The 18,740-nt window shown below is 39.4% G+C and overlaps 4 protein-coding genes across 4 annotated transcripts; 2 read left to right on the forward strand and 2 right to left on the reverse strand.

Moving 5' to 3' along the window:
* The first annotated feature begins 706 nt into the window (after nucleotides 1-706).
* LOC110153372 (E3 ubiquitin/ISG15 ligase TRIM25-like) lies at nucleotides 707-2,587 on the forward strand. Its single transcript, XM_020917253.2, has one exon. It carries the CDS (start codon nucleotides 785-787, stop codon nucleotides 2,585-2,587), a length of 1,803 nt encoding a protein of 600 aa, XP_020772912.2. The 5' UTR covers nucleotides 707-784.
* Nucleotides 2,588-3,174: 587 nt separating this feature from the next.
* On the reverse strand, nucleotides 3,175-7,032 carry LOC110153371 (tripartite motif-containing protein 16-like). Its single transcript, XM_020917251.2, has one exon. The coding sequence runs from the start codon at nucleotides 6,858-6,860 to the stop codon at nucleotides 5,373-5,375; it is 1,488 nt and encodes a 495-aa protein (XP_020772910.2). The 5' UTR covers nucleotides 6,861-7,032; the 3' UTR covers nucleotides 3,175-5,372.
* Nucleotides 7,033-8,490: 1,458 nt separating this feature from the next.
* On the reverse strand, nucleotides 8,491-14,113 carry cldn1 (claudin 1). The gene is made up of 4 exons (XM_020917261.2): nucleotides 13,798-14,113; nucleotides 12,400-12,564; nucleotides 10,835-10,919; nucleotides 8,491-9,499 (listed from the first exon to the last, which is right to left on the reverse strand). The coding sequence occupies exons 1-4, from the start codon at nucleotides 14,018-14,020 to the stop codon at nucleotides 9,337-9,339; spliced, it is 636 nt and encodes a 211-aa protein (XP_020772920.1). The 5' UTR covers nucleotides 14,021-14,113; the 3' UTR covers nucleotides 8,491-9,336.
* A 2,081-nt stretch (nucleotides 14,114-16,194) lies between these two features.
* zgc:153913 (carboxypeptidase N subunit 2) lies at nucleotides 16,195-18,202 on the forward strand. Its single transcript, XM_020917226.2, has 2 exons — nucleotides 16,195-16,293; nucleotides 16,365-18,202. The coding sequence occupies exon 2, from the start codon at nucleotides 16,372-16,374 to the stop codon at nucleotides 17,917-17,919; it is 1,548 nt and encodes a 515-aa protein (XP_020772885.2). The 5' UTR covers nucleotides 16,195-16,293; nucleotides 16,365-16,371; the 3' UTR covers nucleotides 17,920-18,202.
* The last annotated feature ends 538 nt before the right edge of the window (nucleotides 18,203-18,740 follow it).

The raw sequence follows: 18,740 nt of genomic DNA on the forward strand, positions 1-18,740 counted from the left end.
AGCACCCATATTCCATTAGGAGATAATTTTATTTGTCAAGTTGAATCGACTCAAATAAAGTCAAATGTTCTTCATTGAAGTCATTTTAACTCACCTAGATATTGTTTTTTCCGGTGTGAAGAGCAGCGCAAGAAACAGCATAAAAGTATAAATATACTGCCAGAAAAAGTAAAAATTTTTTAAAAAGCTACTATTCAATATAACTAGTACTGCCCACCTCTGCTAGAGATTTACAAAGCTGAAGTTCTCCTAAAATGTGTGTGGTGATAGATTTAAACATTACAACACTGATCACAAAAAAAATAAAAAAATTTAAATCAATTGCTAATTGGTTTAATATTTTCATTCTGAAAAGGCACTCAAATACTGATATTGAAAATTTAAAGAATAATATGAAAAGCACAGCTAGATTATACATATTATATAGTGTCTTGAATATACATATGTATTTCTGTCCATATACGTCCAGGGCAGGCAGAGTAACATTATAGCTTCATATTCAACAGTTTTATTTTAATGTCCTTTAGTAGAAGTTACATTCTGAGATGCATTTTCTTTACTTTTGTTTCTTCTGTTTACTATTGAACATGATACCATCATGCAAGCTGAAAAATCCAATCACAACCCACCCCTTGCGCTCATGTGGACTGAGCTGCAGCAGATGTTTCCTTCACCTTCTCTTCTCTCTGATTGGCTATTGCTCTGATGGCGGGTGCAGCCAGTGGATAAATACAGACAAGTACCAACACAAATCTCATCAGAACCAGCAACAGTCACAGAGACAATGACAGAGAGAGCACTACAACTCAACCATGAGACCTTCAACTGCTCCGTCTGCCTGGATTTACTCAAGGTTCCAGTCACTATTCCCTGTGGACACAACTACTGCATGAGCTGCATTAACACTCACTGGAATGGAGAGATGAGCAGGGAAAGCTACAGCTGCCCTCAGTGCAGACACAACTTCAGCTGGAGGCCTGTCCTGGTGAAAAACACCCTGCTGGCTGCCTTGGTGGAAGAGCTCAGTAGATGTTCACTTCCAGCTGCTCCAGTGTCACACTGCTCTGCTGCTCATGGAGATGTGTGCTGTGATTTGTGTTCTGGGAGCAAAGTGAAAGCTGTGAAATCCTGTCTTCAGTGTCTGGTCTCTTACTGTAAAGAGCATCTTCAGCCTCATTATGACGTGGCAGCATTAAAGAAGCACAAACTGGTGGAGCCTACTGAGAATCTCCAAGACAACATGTGCTCCCAACACGATGAGGTGATGAAGATGTTCTGTCGCACTGACCAGCGGTGCATCTGTTACCTCTGCTCTGTGGAAGGACACAAAGGCCACGACACAGTATTGGCTATAACTAAAAGACAGGAAATGCAAGGAGATTTGGAGGATAGTATCCAGAAGACCCGGCAAAGAATCCAGGAAAAACAGATGCAAGTGGATTTACTACAAAGTCAGGCAGATGATGCTGTCCGATGTGGCAATACAGCTGTGGAGGAGACGGACAGGGTTTTTACACAGATCGCTCGTTTGGTAGAGAGAACCAAGACAGAAGTAAAGAGACACATTAGATCCCAACAACAAACTGAGGAGCAAAGAGTCAAAGAGCTCCAGGAGAAACTGCAGCAGGAGATGACCGAGCTGAAGAGAAAGTACAACAAGCTGGAGAGGCTCTCACACACCGAGGACTATAGTGGCTTTATTCTCACTTTTACATCTTTGTCAAAAGTCAGTGACATGTCTGACCTTTCTCCCACAGAGACAAGACCACTATTGTTCTTAGATGTTGTTACAAATGCAGTAGCAGAACTTGGAGAGAAATTGCTGGACCCTTCTGCTCTGAATCGAATTGTTGCTGAAGAGGACACAGGCGCTGGCCTTCCAGAAGACGATGCTCACGCATCTTTGGACTCTTTGGAGTGGCTGCCTCTCCCGCACATGAACTTCCATGGGCAAACAGTGCATTTCCAACAAGATCTGGACACACTGGCTCCAGAAATCGTGTCCAGCTTTCAAACTGAGGTGACTTCAAGAGCTGAATTGTTGTCATATGCTTATAGTATAACACTGGACCCAAACACAGTCCACCCTCTGCTGTCTCTGAGTGCGGAGGACAACATTGTGAGATACATGAACTCTGAGCAGGAGCACCCTGAGAACCCAGACAGATTCACTGACTTTGCTCAGGTTCTAAGCAAAGAGATTCTGACTGGTCGCTGTTACGTGGAAGTGAAGGGGAGATGTGAGGACTACTTTTCTGTGGTTGTGGCTTACAAGGACATTAGGAGAGAAGGAGCATTTGATGATTGCAGCTTTGGCAGCAACACCATGTCCTGGGCTTTAGATTGCTACAGTGATGGATATGTGTTTTGGCATAACAAAGTCAGCAATACTTTCACAGCCTCACCTTCAAACAAAGTTGGAATATTTGTGGATTCCGATGCTGGAATTGTGTCCTTTTACAGTGTCACTCAGGAGGTGTCTCTGATCCACACCGTTCACATCACCTTCACTCAGCCTCTGCTCGCCGGGATTTGGCTCAAGGATGTCGCAGACTGTGCTGAGATCTGCAACATTTCCCATCATTAGAAAACAAAAATATGGGTGACTTTCAGATTCTAGAACGTGAGGATGTCATGCTCCCAGATAAGGGCAGGAGCAAGATTTTTCTGATGATCATATTGTACTTTTCCATGAAAAAGGTAAAATCACACATTTTGGATCTGATAATTTCTGAGAGACTACATCCACAAAAAATCTGAATTGAAGTATTAAATATGATCGACCTATAGAATGTTGTGATGTCACCTCAAACCCAGCAATTGATTATAGATTTTTATTTTCTTTTTTTAATTGAACTGATCTTCTTTTTCTAAATAAAGTTTTGTTTTTTTTGGAATGAAATGTTTTTGTATTTGTCTGATTTGTTAATCTCTTTAACCAGAAGTAATATATAATAATAATAATTATTATATACATTTTCATTACATTAGAATGAAGAAACACAACTACACATGATTGAGATTCACATTATTTTTTGTAACATTGCTTGCATGAGCATAAGTTATTAGCGTCCCCTTCACACATTTGTTCAGTTTTATTTGAGCGCCATCTACTGTCCACCTCTACATCCAACACTGTCAGGTCCATGTTTGCATTTAGAAAAGTCACTGTAATGAACAAAAACTTAAAACTTTTATTTAATTTGATTTATTGCAGATATGATTGATGTTACACTGGTTTCTTGATAGTACGATAAAAAGAGGCTAATGTCAGAAAATTCTTCATTTGTAGCTCTGAACAGGACATCAGACAGCGGCCTACAAGCCATATTAATAATATCATCCGTTTTCTAAAAAGACATCCAAGGCTTTTGGAGCGAAGTAATACAAGCATAATGAAAGAAGGCATAAGAAGATGTAGATTGTAACCATGAGTATTTTTGCGCTGTTTAGAAATTTGCTCAGAGTACATTATATAAAAAATATTAAATTAAAGGGAAGGTGCAGTTACTGGTTTAAAAGTAACTATCACTATCACTTGAGTTGCCAGTTTCTGGACTAGGTTTAGTTGTGAAAACTGGCAGCCCAAATGAGAAACTTGTGAAGCTTTTTCTGTTTTCTGATTGAGTAATTGTCTTGAGAACCAGAGTACAAAAAGTGCAAGGAAAACAACTTGGCGTCATGTACAATATGTTGTACTCAATAATAAATAAGCATTACAACTGTTATCTGTAAATGCACTATTGGGTTTTAACAGCAGGTTTACCTTGTATCTGGTGACAGTTTGTACAGATACAGTAGTAAATTCTAAATACCCCGCCTAGTGTCAGTGGCATTTGTAATTTGCCTGAGTTTGATACTTTATAGATCCATTTTCAATACTGGAAATACTGTTGTATCATTAAGTCAATGAAATTAAGGCAAAATACAATGTGTAAGTTGTTTCTGTTCCTTTGGTTGTGATTCTGTGTAACTGTTCTGGTGGAGGGACCAACAAATACTTTTGTCCATGGAGATGTTATTGCTTTGTCTGGATGTTTCACAGTATGGCATCAACTGTTCTATCTTCATGGAGACGAAACTAGACCAAGTTACAGGTCAGAGGTGACCCCGCTCACAGTCATGTCATGGTATTTATTGCGATATTTTGGAGAGGCTGATATAATTGTAGATACGACATGTTTCTGCTTTTAAAATACCTTGACAAGATTTTGGTGTGAATTATTTTCATCACAATCCCAAGAATTCAAGTAAAAACATATTTCTTCATGTTGTCTGCACTGAAATAAATAATGGGATATGTATTTCCCAATGTTTATAAGCTGTTGCTACGATAAAACCATGCATTTAAACACCCAGGAACTTGTAATTAAATAAAAAAAATATATATATTGTGACAGCCCATGATATTATTGAGAGACTTTTGACGATACGATATCTCAATATTCAGTGTTGGGGAGTAACAGATTACATGTACCGGAGTTACGTAATCAGAGTACAACTTATGAGTAACTGTATTCAGCTACAGTTACTGTTTCCATGAGTAGTAATTGGATTACAGTTACTTTATTGAAATACATGGATTACACGACGGTATTTTCCTGTTAACATTTTGGGCTATATCCCCCCCCCTTTTTTTTTTTTTTTTTTTTTGGTAATTCCACTCATTGCCGGAAACTAAACCAGGTCTAAACTAGATCTAAACTAGATCTAAACCAGGACTAAACCAGGTCTAAACTAGATCTAAACCAGGTCTAAAACCAGGACTAAAACCAGGTCTAAACTAGATCTAAACCAGGACTAAACCAGGTCTAAACCATGACTAAAACAGTTCTAAAAACAGGACTAAACCAGGTCTAAACCACGACTAAAACAGTTCTAAAAACAGGACTAAACCAGGACTAAACCAGGTCTAAACCACGACTAAAACAGTTCTAAAAACAGGACTAAACCAGGACTAAACCATGCTGGGCGGACATGTCTCCTCATCTTCTATCAATAATATCTTTAATACAGTTAAGTAAAGACTGGGTTTTTTATTTTCTTTTAGCAGACTAAACATCTTACGTTACAATATCCTAGTCTTTCAAGTCAATAATCAAGTAATCCAAAGTATTCAGATTACGTTACTCACTTTAAGTAATTTAATGGATTACGTTACAAACTACATTTTGAGGTATGGAATCTGTAATCTGTACGGGAATACATTTTAAAAGTAATCTTCCCAACACTGACAATATTTCAGATATTGTTACATCCTTAGTAGAGCTCTTTTATGTCATACTGTGGAACATTCCAGGTGGAGCAGTCACATCTCCCTAGAAACCAAAAACTTACACAGTGCACCTTTAAAGTCAGTTCATCATGACAATTTAGTGCATTTCTTTCTTCAGCTCACAGAACTCAGCATAGGCCCCTTGGTAACCCCCAAACCACAGCCCGGCGTACAGGGGCCGCGTGAACACCGTCTGCACCCTGTGAAGCAACGTCACCGTGTCCGAAACGCTGTAAAACGCCAGCAGCCCCTCTCTGTGATCCACGTACACGCCAATCCGAGACGTCCAGGGCCCCGAAATGGGAGTTTTAACCGCCTTGTGTATGAACTTGTAACTACTGCTGGTGTTACACTCAAGAGCCCAGGATTTATCATTGAACCCAAACGCCACATCTATCATGCTGCCCGCTCTGGCGATGTCCCTGTACGCCACCGCCACCGTGACGCGCTTCTTTCTCCACTCCACCTCAAAATAACAACGTCCACTTTCACTCAGACTTTCTTTGCTCAGAATCTGGCGCCAGCGTAAAAACCTCTCCGGGTGTTCTGGGTATGTAGTTTCTTCTCTGAGCAGCGTGGCCCTTCTGTCATCTTCGGATAAGGCCAGTTGCGCGTTCATGGTATTCGGATCCAGCGTAATTTGGCACGCGTAACGGAGGAGCGCCCCTCTGCTCGCTGGCTCGCTTTGAGATGGGGCTGCTGGCGTTTCTGTGGTTACATTTTCGTACAAAATCTCCTTTATTTTGTCTTTAGTTTTTGAGATATTCGCTGCCACGTTTTCAAAGCAGGATCTCGGTTGAGTTTTAATCCTTGGTAACTCCGGTGTTACGTTGAGTTCAGCTACAGATGAGAAATCCTCCAAAAACTGTCCATCATTTTGGTAAACAAACAGCTTCCCTATTTCAGCCTCTTTCCACTTTAACTCTGTAATTTCTTGTTCGAGATTATCCTGAAGTCTTTGCACTCTTACCACTTCTTTTTCCAAGTTGGATCTGATTTCTTGCTTCACCTCGAAGTGTCTTTTCTGGATGAGATTTTGTAATTCAGCAAAAATGTTGTCACAATCTTTAGCAGCTTTCTCCGCTGAATTGAAGGTTTTGTCCAGTTCAATCTGAAGCACTTGGAGATCTCTTTCTTTATTTGAAATCTGCTGGTGGATTTTCTGTTGTTTTGTCTCTAGTTCTTTTTGCTTTTCAGTCCTCGCAGCTGCAGCTGGCACCACCGTGTGATTTCTGTGCTCATATTTAGCGCATATTATGCAAATGCAGCACTGGTCGACTTGGCAGAACATGTCCATCGCTTCGTTATGTTTTGCGCAGATCACTTCTTGGTCTCCTTCTATCTCCAAATCTTCTACCAAATTCGCCAACATTGTATTTATAGCCAGGGCAGGCCGTGGTCGAAAAGTCTGGCAGCATTGCGGACAGCTGTAGACTCTGCGCTGGTCCTCCTCGTCCCAAAACTTTTTAATACAACCCATGCAGTAGTTGTGCTTACACGGCGTTGTTACGGGGTTGTTGAGTAACTCCAGGCAAATAGAGCAGTAGAAACGCTCCCTGTTTTTCTGAAGTCCGCTATGAGCCATGTTTTCGTCCTTTAGAAGATTTTACTTCTTCGTCTGGGTGGAAAGATGACGCTGTCTCCGCCGAACTTTTTCAACAACTCAGTTCGTTCCTGTTATTGCTGATCCACAAGTCAGGTGGAGCGGATTGTGTTCACGCTGACAGGCGGAGTGTAAGGATCCAGATGAATTATAGATTTGCAGACCGGGGTAAACAGGAAGTTGGGAGCGGCAGGAAAACGGGATTATATTTTAAAGGGAAATTGATGCTAGTTTAAGCATGGATTTATTTTGTATTTACCATTAAATTCGGGTTAAACTTCTAAAAAGGAAATAAAAAATATCGTTCATTGAAAGTTTAGAGCCTTTTTTTCTGTTTGTTTGCTTTCACAGGAGATACTGTGATAGGGCTGCCTGAAACTGTTTGCAGTTTTGTTATTTAAATGAGTAAATGAACAGAACCATTTACACTTTGGGAAATGCAAACGTCTCTGAATGACCCTCTGATTAGGTGAGTCTAGACTAGATAAAATTCACTCATTTGCCTGCGTGTGCTAATGGGACTTCCATCATTAAAATGCAAAGCATTTGGTAAGGTACAAAGAGCTGTGTGTTCATTTGTTGCTTATTCAAAATCGAGATGTTTTCATCTGGTTTAGAATGGCTTAGCCTTCTAAAGAAAATATGCACATATTTGTAGAGGTGTGTCTAAAATACCAGCATCTGAATGTCTGTCTACCTAATTTGAAATTTTAATTTAAAAAGTTGTATTTGGCCTACTTTTTTTTTTATTTATTCATTTATTTTTTTATCAGTGCAACCCCTAAATCATAGCTTTTTAGTCACTGCAAGGTTTTCACTCCGCACTCTTCTCTAATTTAATGTCTCGCTCTCTTTTTAATTCTATGATGATTATTTCTGTTTTGATTTGTTTTTATTGTGATTTTAATGTATTTCTTATTCCGTAAAGCACATTGAATTACTTTGTGTACGAATTGTGCTGTACAAATTAACTTGCCTTGACTGAATACGTAGGGTGCCTATTTTATACCTAGCAGCTTGGTGTAGTTTACCCGACAATACCATCCTAATCACCTCATAGCGACATGTCCTGTATATATTAATATACAAGAAGTAGAGGGAAGGCAGTGTCAGACAATGGTGCAGCAGCCAGTATTATATTGTATGTGTGTAATTTACTTTTCATTTGGACCACAAGGTGGCGATGTCCAGCAGAGATTAAACCTAGGAGCAGAGTTTCATCACATATAGTCCAGTCACCAGCAGAGGGAGGAGAAGAGGGGTATGAGTCCTTATGTACTCCTAGAGACGTGTCTGAACAGGAGAGGTATGTGTTGTGTGCAGCAGACACTCCCAGAGCTCACAACTCTGTTTCTATAGAAAGAATTGTATCGCCTCGGGACACGCTTTTTACTCACCACAACATTCAACAAGTGTGCCAGTCTCTAATATTCCCTGAACTCTGCAAAGAATAACAAAAGACAAGGCATGTCTCGTCCTATTCCAAAGAACTTTGTGCTCTTCATCACTGCTCCTACTCCAGATAATGACACACACGACACACATTTTCATACAGTGTCTTTGTGGGACAAAGATAAACTTCCTTTAAGAGAATACATATTAACCTCCCAAGTCATCTAACAACACTTTTTTATTATTATTTTACAAATCCATGAAAGATATTTAAATGAATATACAGTTGACATGACAGCTGACAGCAAAAGGCCCATAGATGATGAATGACTTTAGTTCAGTTCAGACTTTAGTGGCACTGTTAACTTTTAGACATTGTTTTTTGCTAAATTGTGTTTTAATGTTCTAATGTAAACAACCTTCAGGATTTTCAAGTGTCCACTCCGAGTTACAAATACACATTTATACACTCAACAAATGCATTTTTCCTACAACCAAAAATACCAAAATAGATAAAAGTCCCTGCAAAAACACAATATTCAAAACATTTCAGACTGACTACACTGGAAAAATCAGGTGCACTGGTGAAGGGTCTGCCTCGCTTGTCTCCATGAAAACGTCATTGTTTTGTCTGGAATGTCCTGGAATGGCATTAAACGTATCCCTCTTGTGTTTACTCAATAACATGGATTTTTTTATTGACCTAAAAGTTGCATTCTGACTGTGCATGGGCTTGTCTCTCCACAGATCTGACATGTAACTTGGCCCTGTGGTGTCATCTGCTATCTTGGTAGAGATAAATAAGTGTCATTGTTGTTTTATTTATTTGACAGTGACGGGCATCTGTAATAAGAGTGTAAATATGACTCACTATAGGAAGGTGACAGAAAACTACACAAAACACAGAGGAGTTACACAGAATCAAAACCAGAGCCAAAGTAATGCCATTCTCAGGAACATTCCAGGCAATAGAAGCAGGTGATGGACCCTCCAGCAGAAAAGATACACAGCGCTACCTTTAAAACCTTGACGTTGCAAATCAGTCCCTTTGTTGACACAGACCCTCTTAGACATAGTCCCGGCCTCCCTGCCCCGAGGAGGTGGGGGGGTAGCGGGGCGTCTTACCGGAGCTGCCCTGTCCGGAGCAGTTACAGCAAAGGAAAGCCCCTCCGATGAGACTGAGGCAGGCCGCGCCCCAGCCCAGGTACAGCGCACTCCCAAACTCATACCTGCACGAGACAGGACAACAAGTTTCACTCTGTCATTCGCAGAAACAGTTTACGTCAGATTTCCAAACAGTGATACTTGGAATTAGAGAGGACATTTAGAAAACAGCTTTGTGAGCTTTTAGACATTACCTCCTCAAAAACAGACCTAGAGTTGTGTTTTGTTTCATTCACATATGTTTCAGTAATGCTTTATTATTAGTCTGGCTACATCTCCAAACCTCAACACGCTCTGTTCCACCTTGTGATGTCATGCAGTGGTAGTTTTCAAGGGAACAGCTCCTTTTACCTTTAGTTCAGTAGAGATTGGCAATTCCAGGTCTTAAATTATCCTATGATTCTAGTGAAGGTGTATGGAGTTTAAAAACACAGTGGAGCACTTCCTGTATTACCACATGACATCACAAGGTGGAACAGAGTGTTTTCTGTTTGAGAGAAGAACTCAGCGTAAATGATGAGGAATGATGAGGAGACCACGTGATAACATGGGTCAGAAAATAGTGTAATATGGGGTCTTTAAAGTTGCACTATGTAACTTTGTCTCCATGAAGATGTTAATGCTTTGCCTGGATTGTTCCACAGACTGACATGACACTTATCTATTTCCAGGAAGACAAACAGCCCACAGCAAGACTGCATGTTTTGTTTTGTTTTGCAGTAAAAACACTTGAATACAAATGAATACATAAATACATTGACAAGTTTAATGAAATACTGTGGGACATTACAGGCAAAGCATTAACATCTCCATGGAGACAACTGGCACTCCCTACAAGAGAAAAGCTCCACAGTAGGGCTGGGTATCATTAAGGAGTTGCCAATACGATACATACCTCGATACACAGGCCACGATACGATATATATGTCGATACAGTGCACTTTTGATTTGATATGATATATTTCAAATCGATTCGATATGGTTCAATAAAAAATAACAGTGGCTGTGACACTAAAAGGCTTTGTTAAATTACTTCTTGTGCAAAGTTCATATGAAACACAAACATTTTAATCCTCAAAACAGTAAAAATGTCAAATGTGTCGCATAAATGAGCTTCCTTTCACTCCACAAGCAACAAAACTGTAGCTGTAACAAAATAATTTAGTAAAACACACCTAAAAATACTGTTAGTGAAATATCAATACAGTAGCCCACGATATCAATACTGTATCATCACATTAAATGTAAATACGATATATCGATATTCTGATATTTTTGCACACCCCTACTCCACAGTGTATCTTAAACTGAAAACCTTTGAAATGCTGTGAGATGAGAGCAGAGTGGAGCTGCATGATCATTATGAAATTCCTTGAAATCTTTAAAGGTAGAGAACGTACTTGGCGTTGGTGGGAGTGAAGGGGTTGTAAAAGTCCTGTGCCACCCTGTGCCCGTACCACGAAGTTCCAACCAGAGCCATGAGCCCTAGAGAGAGAAGAGCAAAGGAAATGTAGTGCATGAGATCAGGGTCATTTATTGTCTTTATTGTTTATTTGAATAGGGACAGATAATAAAGATACAAACAGATTAACAATTCAGTAAAATGAAGCAGGTATCCCAGTCTTAGAGCTTTCACTACAAAAAGCAATATCTAGGTCACTTAAATTGATTTAAATAAAGAACATCAGATTTAGTTTCTTATTTAAAGGGCAAAAAGTAGTTTTTTCTTATCTTACACTGTAGCAAGACGTATTTTCATATTTGAAATACAAAAAGTCTCAATCCATTGGCAGATCATTTTACTCGTCAAGTGAAATTTACTCAAATCATGATCAAACTTTCTTAATTCAAGTCATCTGAACTTGGCGAGATTTGAGTTTTTATAGTTTTTGTTCACTAGAAAGCAGTGGGATAATGCAGGGCTGTAAACTCACAACAAGACAGGTCATGTTTAAAGTGTGACTCGTGTGACACCGAGCTGCAGCGCCGTGATGAGAATTAACAGGAGCTAAAATGAAGAATATGGGATTTATTTCTAATACAAGTAACAAGAAATGTATTCATTTATTTATTTATTTTTGACAAAATTTAACATGAAGTAACAAAAACCGTGAGGGTTCAAAATAAAATTAAAAAAAGAAAAAACTCAAACCATTAGATGAGTAAGAACAAATATCTTGCCACTGCTCCATTAAAGGTGCACTGTGTACTTTTCTCATGGAGGGCATGATACCTGCTTGTGTCCATGGAGATATTACCGTCTTGATTATTCGACAGTTTGCAAAGAACTCCTGTTATTTAAGGTATTTTTGAGCTATAAAACATGTCATTGAACAAATGCAAGGCAGATATGTTTAATGCCCTACACAGGAACATTCTATGCAAAGACATAACATCTCCATGCACACAAGCTACAAACCCTCCACCTTAGAAGTTACACAGTGCACCTTTAATAATGTCCTTTTTTGAGGAAAAAAAAAAAAGCCTGCAGTCGCTCTAGAAAAATGCTGAAAAGTGCTTTTTTAATAATCTCCAACTGTGCAAACTGTGCATATGATTGAAAGGTTTTTATTTTGCACTTTTAAAGTTAAATATATTATGATTATTTACGTTTTCATTTGTCTGTATTGTGATTATTGTGATCTTTTTGAATCTGTAAAGCACTTTACAATTACTTTTTAATTACAATTACTTTATGTACAAATTGTGCTATACAAATAAACTTCAATACAAGGTTGAAAAAGCTCAGGCACTCAAAAAGTACAAAATAATGAAATTCACTTTTAACTTTGTATTTGAGACTGGTCCCTATACTGAAAAGCACCAAAAGGACAGTTTTGCACAATCTCTGTACGTCCAAGTAGCACTCATGTCCCTAAAGCTTTGCGACCTTGCCTTTTCTTTTATGAATAGATTAGACATTTGGAGCTTGTCTCACATCATGAGTGAACTGTGTACTTCTGACCTGCAATGATGAAGACCACTCCTCCGCCCAGAGCCACCTTGTCCTTCTGCTGTGGAGAATCTGCCATACAAGTGGTGCACCTCATGCCCACCACGGCCACCATCATGGCAATGAAGGAGAAGAGCACAGAGGCCAGCATGAGCCCGCGGGTGCCCTGCACGATCCCTGCACAACACAGCAGCATGTATGTATGTTTTTATGTTTGTATGTTTGTTTGTTTCACAATGGAGTCTGATGGCTTCATGGTCCAGAAACAGATTGACTGAAGAGAAGTGCTGTGATGTGGTCCAGTGTAACCAGAGTACTAAAGTCTGTCAGTCAGTCTCATGTTTTTTCACACATTCTGTAGATCAGGAGCTCCCAGTAGCTCTTCACCCCCTTCTGTGAAGCTCACCAAGGGATTTCTGAATTATATGTATTGTACAGAATAACAACAAGTTGATGATTTAAATGCCCATTACTACTGTAAAAATATTATTTAGATTCTTGACTTTGTGCACTAATAAATCTTTAATGGTTTATGTTTTATATAACCATTCCCATGTACAACCGGTTGTGGCACATAAAGGTTTAAATCAAAAAACAAAGATCATTTCGACTGTTCACTCACTGAGGAACACAGAGTCGAAACTGTGAGGCATGAAAACAAACTCGACTTTGGTCTGAAAAAAGTATGAGTCAGAAACAAACAGTTACTGCACTGATGGACATTGATAAATGTTTGAATTGCACTTGTCTACCTCCTCATCTCTTCTTGGATGTTTGTCTCGAGAGCAGTGTTGGTATTTGACTGACAAGTCTCTACAGGCCCTTCCCGCCCAGGCTCTGTGAGGAAGGTCTGAATGACCACTGAGCAAATCCTCCAGGTCACCCATCATATAGTCAGTGATATGTCAGTGATAACTCAAATAAGAATGATTTTGTATTGAAAAGTTCCTATTTGTCTTATGTGTCTTTTCAGAACTGTTTCTGAAACAGTCTCGTTTGTAGCACGGAAATTGATCACCTACATTTACACTGTACAAGCACAATTGTTCTAAATACAGAAGTTCCTTACTGGATTAATAAATACAAATTTGTGTGCATAATGATACAATTTGAGATGAAGAAAAAATTTATATGTAAAGTATTTTAGCTTCAATAAACTTTTTTTTCCCCCCAAGAAATTAGACTTCTATTGCAGTTTATGCACTTAACACCCTTCTGCTTTAGGATGATCGTTTGTTCAGATATTGTGGAATCGTTTACATCAGTACCTAAACTATTCTTGCATTATTTTTTGTGATAAATGTGTTCACCTCAAGCTTTCATTTAACTAAGTATTCCCTTTTAGATTCACAACCACTGAGTAAGTCGTTATAGAAAATAAAATAAAACAGATTTTGGAGCACATCTTACCTGGCAGCTGCAGCAGTGAATCATAGACTTTACACTGGATCTGCCCGGTGCTCTGGGAGGCACACGTCTTCCACAGTCCCTCGTAAAGAGCTTGAGCTGTTATAATGTTGTCCCCCGCATACGAAGAGGCTTTCCACTCCACCATCACTGTGGATGCTATGGTCCCGATGAACCCCAGGAAGGCCAGGGTGAAGCCCAGCAGCTGCAAGCCGGCGTTGGCCATGGCACAGGGAGAGTTCGGGGGAGAGGAGCTTCCAGGAGGGAGTAGGACGTGGAAATGGGGCAGTGGAGGAGCTCAGTGAAGGCAGCTGTTACCTGCTCATGACCTGCAGCAAAGGATGGTCCTGCATTCCAGCAGAGGAGAAGAAGAAGCAGCAGCAGTGGGACATCTAGTGGAGACCAGGTAAAGGTGCATACCACAAGAGAACAGTTGATCAAAATCAGAGGTGGGACCAAGTCGTTGTTTGGCAAGTCTCACGTAAGTCTCAAGTCTTTGACCTCAAGTCCAAGTGAAGTCCCAAGTCACCAGCCCATAAGTCCAAGGCAAGTCCGAGTCATCTGCTTTGAGCTTCAAGTCTTTAAACCAAAGTACAATTTTTTTGTAATTTATATGACTTTTAAAGTAAATTGTACTTAAAAAGTCGTGGTATATTTATATAAGAGTTGTACAAATTAAAAATTTTCCTTTTTAAACGTCTTGACAAGATCTTAATGTGAATCATTATTGTAAGAATAGAAAGAATTCACATTTAAAAGTGCTTAATAACAGTTATTTTGTCGTGTTCCTTAAAATGAAGGGGCATGTTCTCTGCAGTTCCCTCTGTTTTACTGTATTGTACTGTATATTTCTATAGTACATTTGAGGATCTCAATACTTCAGTTCCATCCAAAGTAACAAATGGAGAAGTGGGAGGGACATGTTACAGTTTGTTCCTTTAAAATTAAGCACCACATGTATCAATTGTAAAGAGAAAAGTATTTTCTTTTATACATATTTTTTAGGAGAAGTATCAAGTCTTCTCAAGTCACAATGCTCAAGTCTCAGTCAAGTCCCAAGTCTTAGTCCATTTTATCAAGTCAAGTCTCAAGTCCTAAGAACAGTGACTCAAGTCTGACTCAAATCCAAGTCACAATTTGCAAGTCCCCACTTCTGCTAAAAATGAATGATTATTATTGATTCTCTCATGGACAATGATCAGATGTTCTGTATAATCCATCAGAAATGTGCTGAGACAGGCCTGTAAATGTCTTGGTTTAGGTTACAGTGCAGTCTTCATTCATTACATGATTGGTGGTAAGAAGCTGCCACAGCTGCTCCAGTGGGTGAAGAGTCTCCTACTCCAGTACTACCCAGCTCCACTTGCTTAGATTCTAAGATCTGATGAGATTAGACTTTAACCAACAGGTATGCAAATGACTGTACAATTAATTCAGTGTTTCTGTGTTGACAAATTACAATAAATACTCAAATCTCCTGTAAGTTTTATTAGAATTAAATTACTTGACAAGGCTTTATTCATTTCTCTCATTCCGCTTATTGTTGAGGAGATAGTTTTTGTCTCTGAAGTTTGAGCTCAAACATATAAAGGGTGAATATTCTGTAGAGAATCCTGATGGTACAGGGCACATTTTCCTATAGCTTTTCCAACTTCAAGGCACTCAAAGCACTTTAACAAGGAACCACTCACTCACATACACTCATACACCAGTGCACACGGACCCTGGGGGCTAAGTGTCTTGCCCAAGGACACAACAACAGCATTCTTCTGTGGGAGCTGGAAGTACACCAGCCAACCTGTGGGTCAGTGGATCTGCCCACTCAACCCATGATGTTTTTTTATGTTGAGAGTGGGATTCAAACCTCCAACATTCAGATCAGTGGACAAACGCTTTACCAACTGAACTACTGACGCCCTGAAAATACTTCGACAATATTATGTAATCCATGCAATCAAGGGTGAAAATGGCCTCATTTAACACAAAAGGTGAATGGACTGTAAAATAAAACAAAGGTAAAGAGCAAAGAGTAAAGAGAAATCACTTTATATCCTTTTTTAAGATGTGGATGACTGAAGATTATTTTAAGACTTCAAAACTTCAAGTCTTTTTTTTTAATCTTTATTTGTTTTTATTGTATAGTAGACTATGCTCATGACATTGTAATTGTGCATATCTGACTCTATACATGCACTGTTTCTGACTACATTTTAAAATAATATCAATATAATTTCACATAGTTTTCAATTCCCTTGTGTCTTTATAGAAACAAACGTGGCATTATTACAAATTTGCTGAAAATAGCTGATAAATACCTAAGTCCACTTTGCTAACCATGCAATATTTTCTCTTTTTTCCTGTTTTCAGAGAACTAGTGATTTCTGTTCGCTGTGCCTTCACTCGAGCCTCTGGCCAAAGGTTCTGTTGCCTCATTCAGCTTGGATGTGTTCATTTGCTCTCTGCGTTGGCTGGAGTTTACACATACTCTGGTTTTACAAAGTAAGTAGACATATTTTACAACTTTTCTTTTGTGTATCGCTCATCTAATCCTGAAAATTAACCTTCTGCAGAGAGAACATGTCCAAGCCGGTGCTGATCTCCATTCTTCTGCTGTTCCTTTGCTTGGAGTGGAGCAGTTCTTATTGTCCATACCAATGCCAGTGCTTCAGCCCAGTTCAGGTGCTGTGTGCAGAACGATTGTCATCTCTACCACGAAACATCTCCCACGAAGCTCGAGAACTCATCCTGATGACCTCCTCTGTGAGCTACCTTTTCAGCAACACTTTGGAAGACAGCCCCCAACTCACCAAGCTCATTTTCCTGAACAATGGCATCCGTAGCATCCACATGCACTCCTTCAATCATCTCACCCAGCTGGAGGAGTTGGAGATCAGCGGGAATCCTTGGCTGGAGCATTTGTACCTGGGGACCTTTTCTAACCAGCACAACTTGACTAAGCTAATTCTAAACTACAACCGCTTCAAGACGGTGCTGCCGGGGATGTTTGCATCCCTCAGAAAACTGGAAACTTTGGAAATGAAAGGTAACATTATCTCACGTCTTCCGCTGTTGCTTTTCTCAAACTTGAACCATCTCAGAGTCTTGGATCTGTCTCTGAATAAATTAGAAGATGTTACACAGGAGACGTTTCTTGGTTTGGGCCAGCTGGAAATTCTAAAACTGAAACATAACTTGCTGAAAAATCTTTCTTCTGACTTGTTCAACGCCATTCCTGAATTGAAAGAGTTTCACTTGGAAGGAAATAAGATCTCTGAGCTGAGCGAAAACGTGTTTATGAATTTAACCAACCTGAAAGTGTTGAATCTTAGGGGAAACTTTCTAAAAACATTTACTGGTCACATTTTTGGAATTTCAACTTTAAATTTGCAAGAACTGAAACTAAAAGGCAACAATCTTAGTGATTTTTTTCCACTGGGAAACTTTACATCTCTTACCAACCTCGACTTGTCTTCAAATCACCTGTCCACTCTTCACAAAGACGTTTTTCAGAATATGACAAACCTGGACATTTTGGACTTATCCGATAACCAGATCTTCATTTTGCCTGAGACTATTTTCAATGATCTTTTCAGCCTCAGAGTGTTAAATTTACAAGCTAATAATTTAAGTGTGATTGAACCCAAACTATTCGAAGACCAAGCGTTAATCGAGCAACTTAACCTGTCCTTCAACCGTCTGAAGACTCTACCAGAAGGACTGATGGACACCTTTTCAGTGCACTACATGTTACGACTCCACGGAAACCCTTGGAAATGTGACTGCGGGCTGTGGTACCTTCACGACTGGGTTTTGAGGAACGAGCAGAGCGTTGAGATGATTGACAGGACACTATGCGACAGCCCGGCGTTTCTGAACAGAAGATCGCTGGACTCTGTCGAGAAGGAGCAGCTCGTTTGTCACATGGGCAAAGAAAACGCCGTCGATGTGAGGAACTGTCTGCTGCAGGTGTCCGGTGACGCGGTGATAATCAAGTGTAAAGTGGAGACGTGTTTGCCGATAACGGTGAAGGTCGAGCTCCAAGACGAACAGGGGAATGTGAAAGAGCACGTGGTCAGGAATGAATGGACTCACAGCGCCAAGTGCAGCAATATGTCTTTAGAATAGATTTTACTTTTGATGTTGGGAGAATAATTATTGTTAAATGACCAGCGTTAAGGCAACCAAACATGAGAGTGTTCTGAAGACTTACTGGTTCATCTTTTATAGATGTTGACTGTCGTTGTTATGTGTGAACTTCAAATCGGATAGCAAAGGAGAAATTCAGTTTGTCGACCGGACAAAAGTTAGTTTGGTCAAATGTCCAGTCCAGACAACAAACTGAATTTCTCCTTTGCCATGGTACCTGGACGACTGAGGGATTTTTCACACTTCAAATCAACTAATTATCTTTTTTTTTTTTTTTTTTTTAGTTATTCACTTTATTCCATCCCTCTTTTGACTTTTTTTTTGTTTGTTCTTGGGCTCTCTGATCACTCGCATCAGATTTTGAAGTTTGTATGTCACTTAAATAAATTTAGAGGTCCAGAAATCAGATCATAATCAGATTATAGTGAGCATTCTAAAACTGAATCATAACTTGCTGAAAAATCTTTCTTCTGATTTGTTCAGCGCCGTTACTGAATTGAAAGAGTTTCACTTGGAAGGAAATAAGATCTCTGAGCTGAGCGAAGACCTGTTTATGAATTTAACCAAATTGAAAGTGTTGAATCTTAGGGGAAACTTTCTAAAAACATTTACTGGTCACATTTTTGGAATTTCAACTTTAAATTTGCAAGAACTGAAGCTAAAATGCAACAATCTTAGTGATTTTTTTCCACTGGGAAACTTCACAACCTCTCTTACCAACCTCGACTTGTCTTCAAATCACCTGTCCACTCTTCGCAAAGACATTTTTCAAAATATGACAAACCTGGATATTTTGGAAT

This window comes from Boleophthalmus pectinirostris, unplaced genomic scaffold (genome assembly GCF_026225935.1).
Source record: "Boleophthalmus pectinirostris isolate CB_2022bp ecotype Guang Dong unplaced genomic scaffold, ASM2622593v1 HiC_scaffold_16, whole genome shotgun sequence".
Lineage (NCBI taxonomy): Eukaryota > Metazoa > Chordata > Actinopteri > Gobiiformes > Gobiidae > Boleophthalmus > Boleophthalmus pectinirostris.

Excerpts from the sequence above, each read along its gene's own strand:
- LOC110153372 (XM_020917253.2), top strand. The coding sequence starts at position 785 with ATGACAGAGAGAGCACTACAACTCAACCATGAGACCTTCAACTGCTCC.
- LOC110153371 (XM_020917251.2), bottom strand. The coding sequence starts at position 6,860 with ATGGCTCATAGCGGACTTCAGAAAAACAGGGAGCGTTTCTACTGCTCT.
- cldn1 (XM_020917261.2), bottom strand. The coding sequence starts at position 14,020 with ATGGCCAACGCCGGCTTGCAGCTGCTGGGCTTCACCCTGGCCTTCCTG. Across the intron at positions 12,565-13,797 it reads TTCACTGCTGCAGCTGCCAG|GGATCGTGCAGGGCACCCGC; the intron begins GTAAGATGTGCT and ends TGTGTTGTGCAG. Across the intron at positions 10,920-12,399 it reads AGTGGTCTTCATCATTGCAG|GGCTCATGGCTCTGGTTGGA; the intron begins GTCAGAAGTACA and ends TTCTCTCTCTAG.
- zgc:153913 (XM_020917226.2), top strand. The coding sequence starts at position 16,372 with ATGTCCAAGCCGGTGCTGATCTCCATTCTTCTGCTGTTCCTTTGCTTG.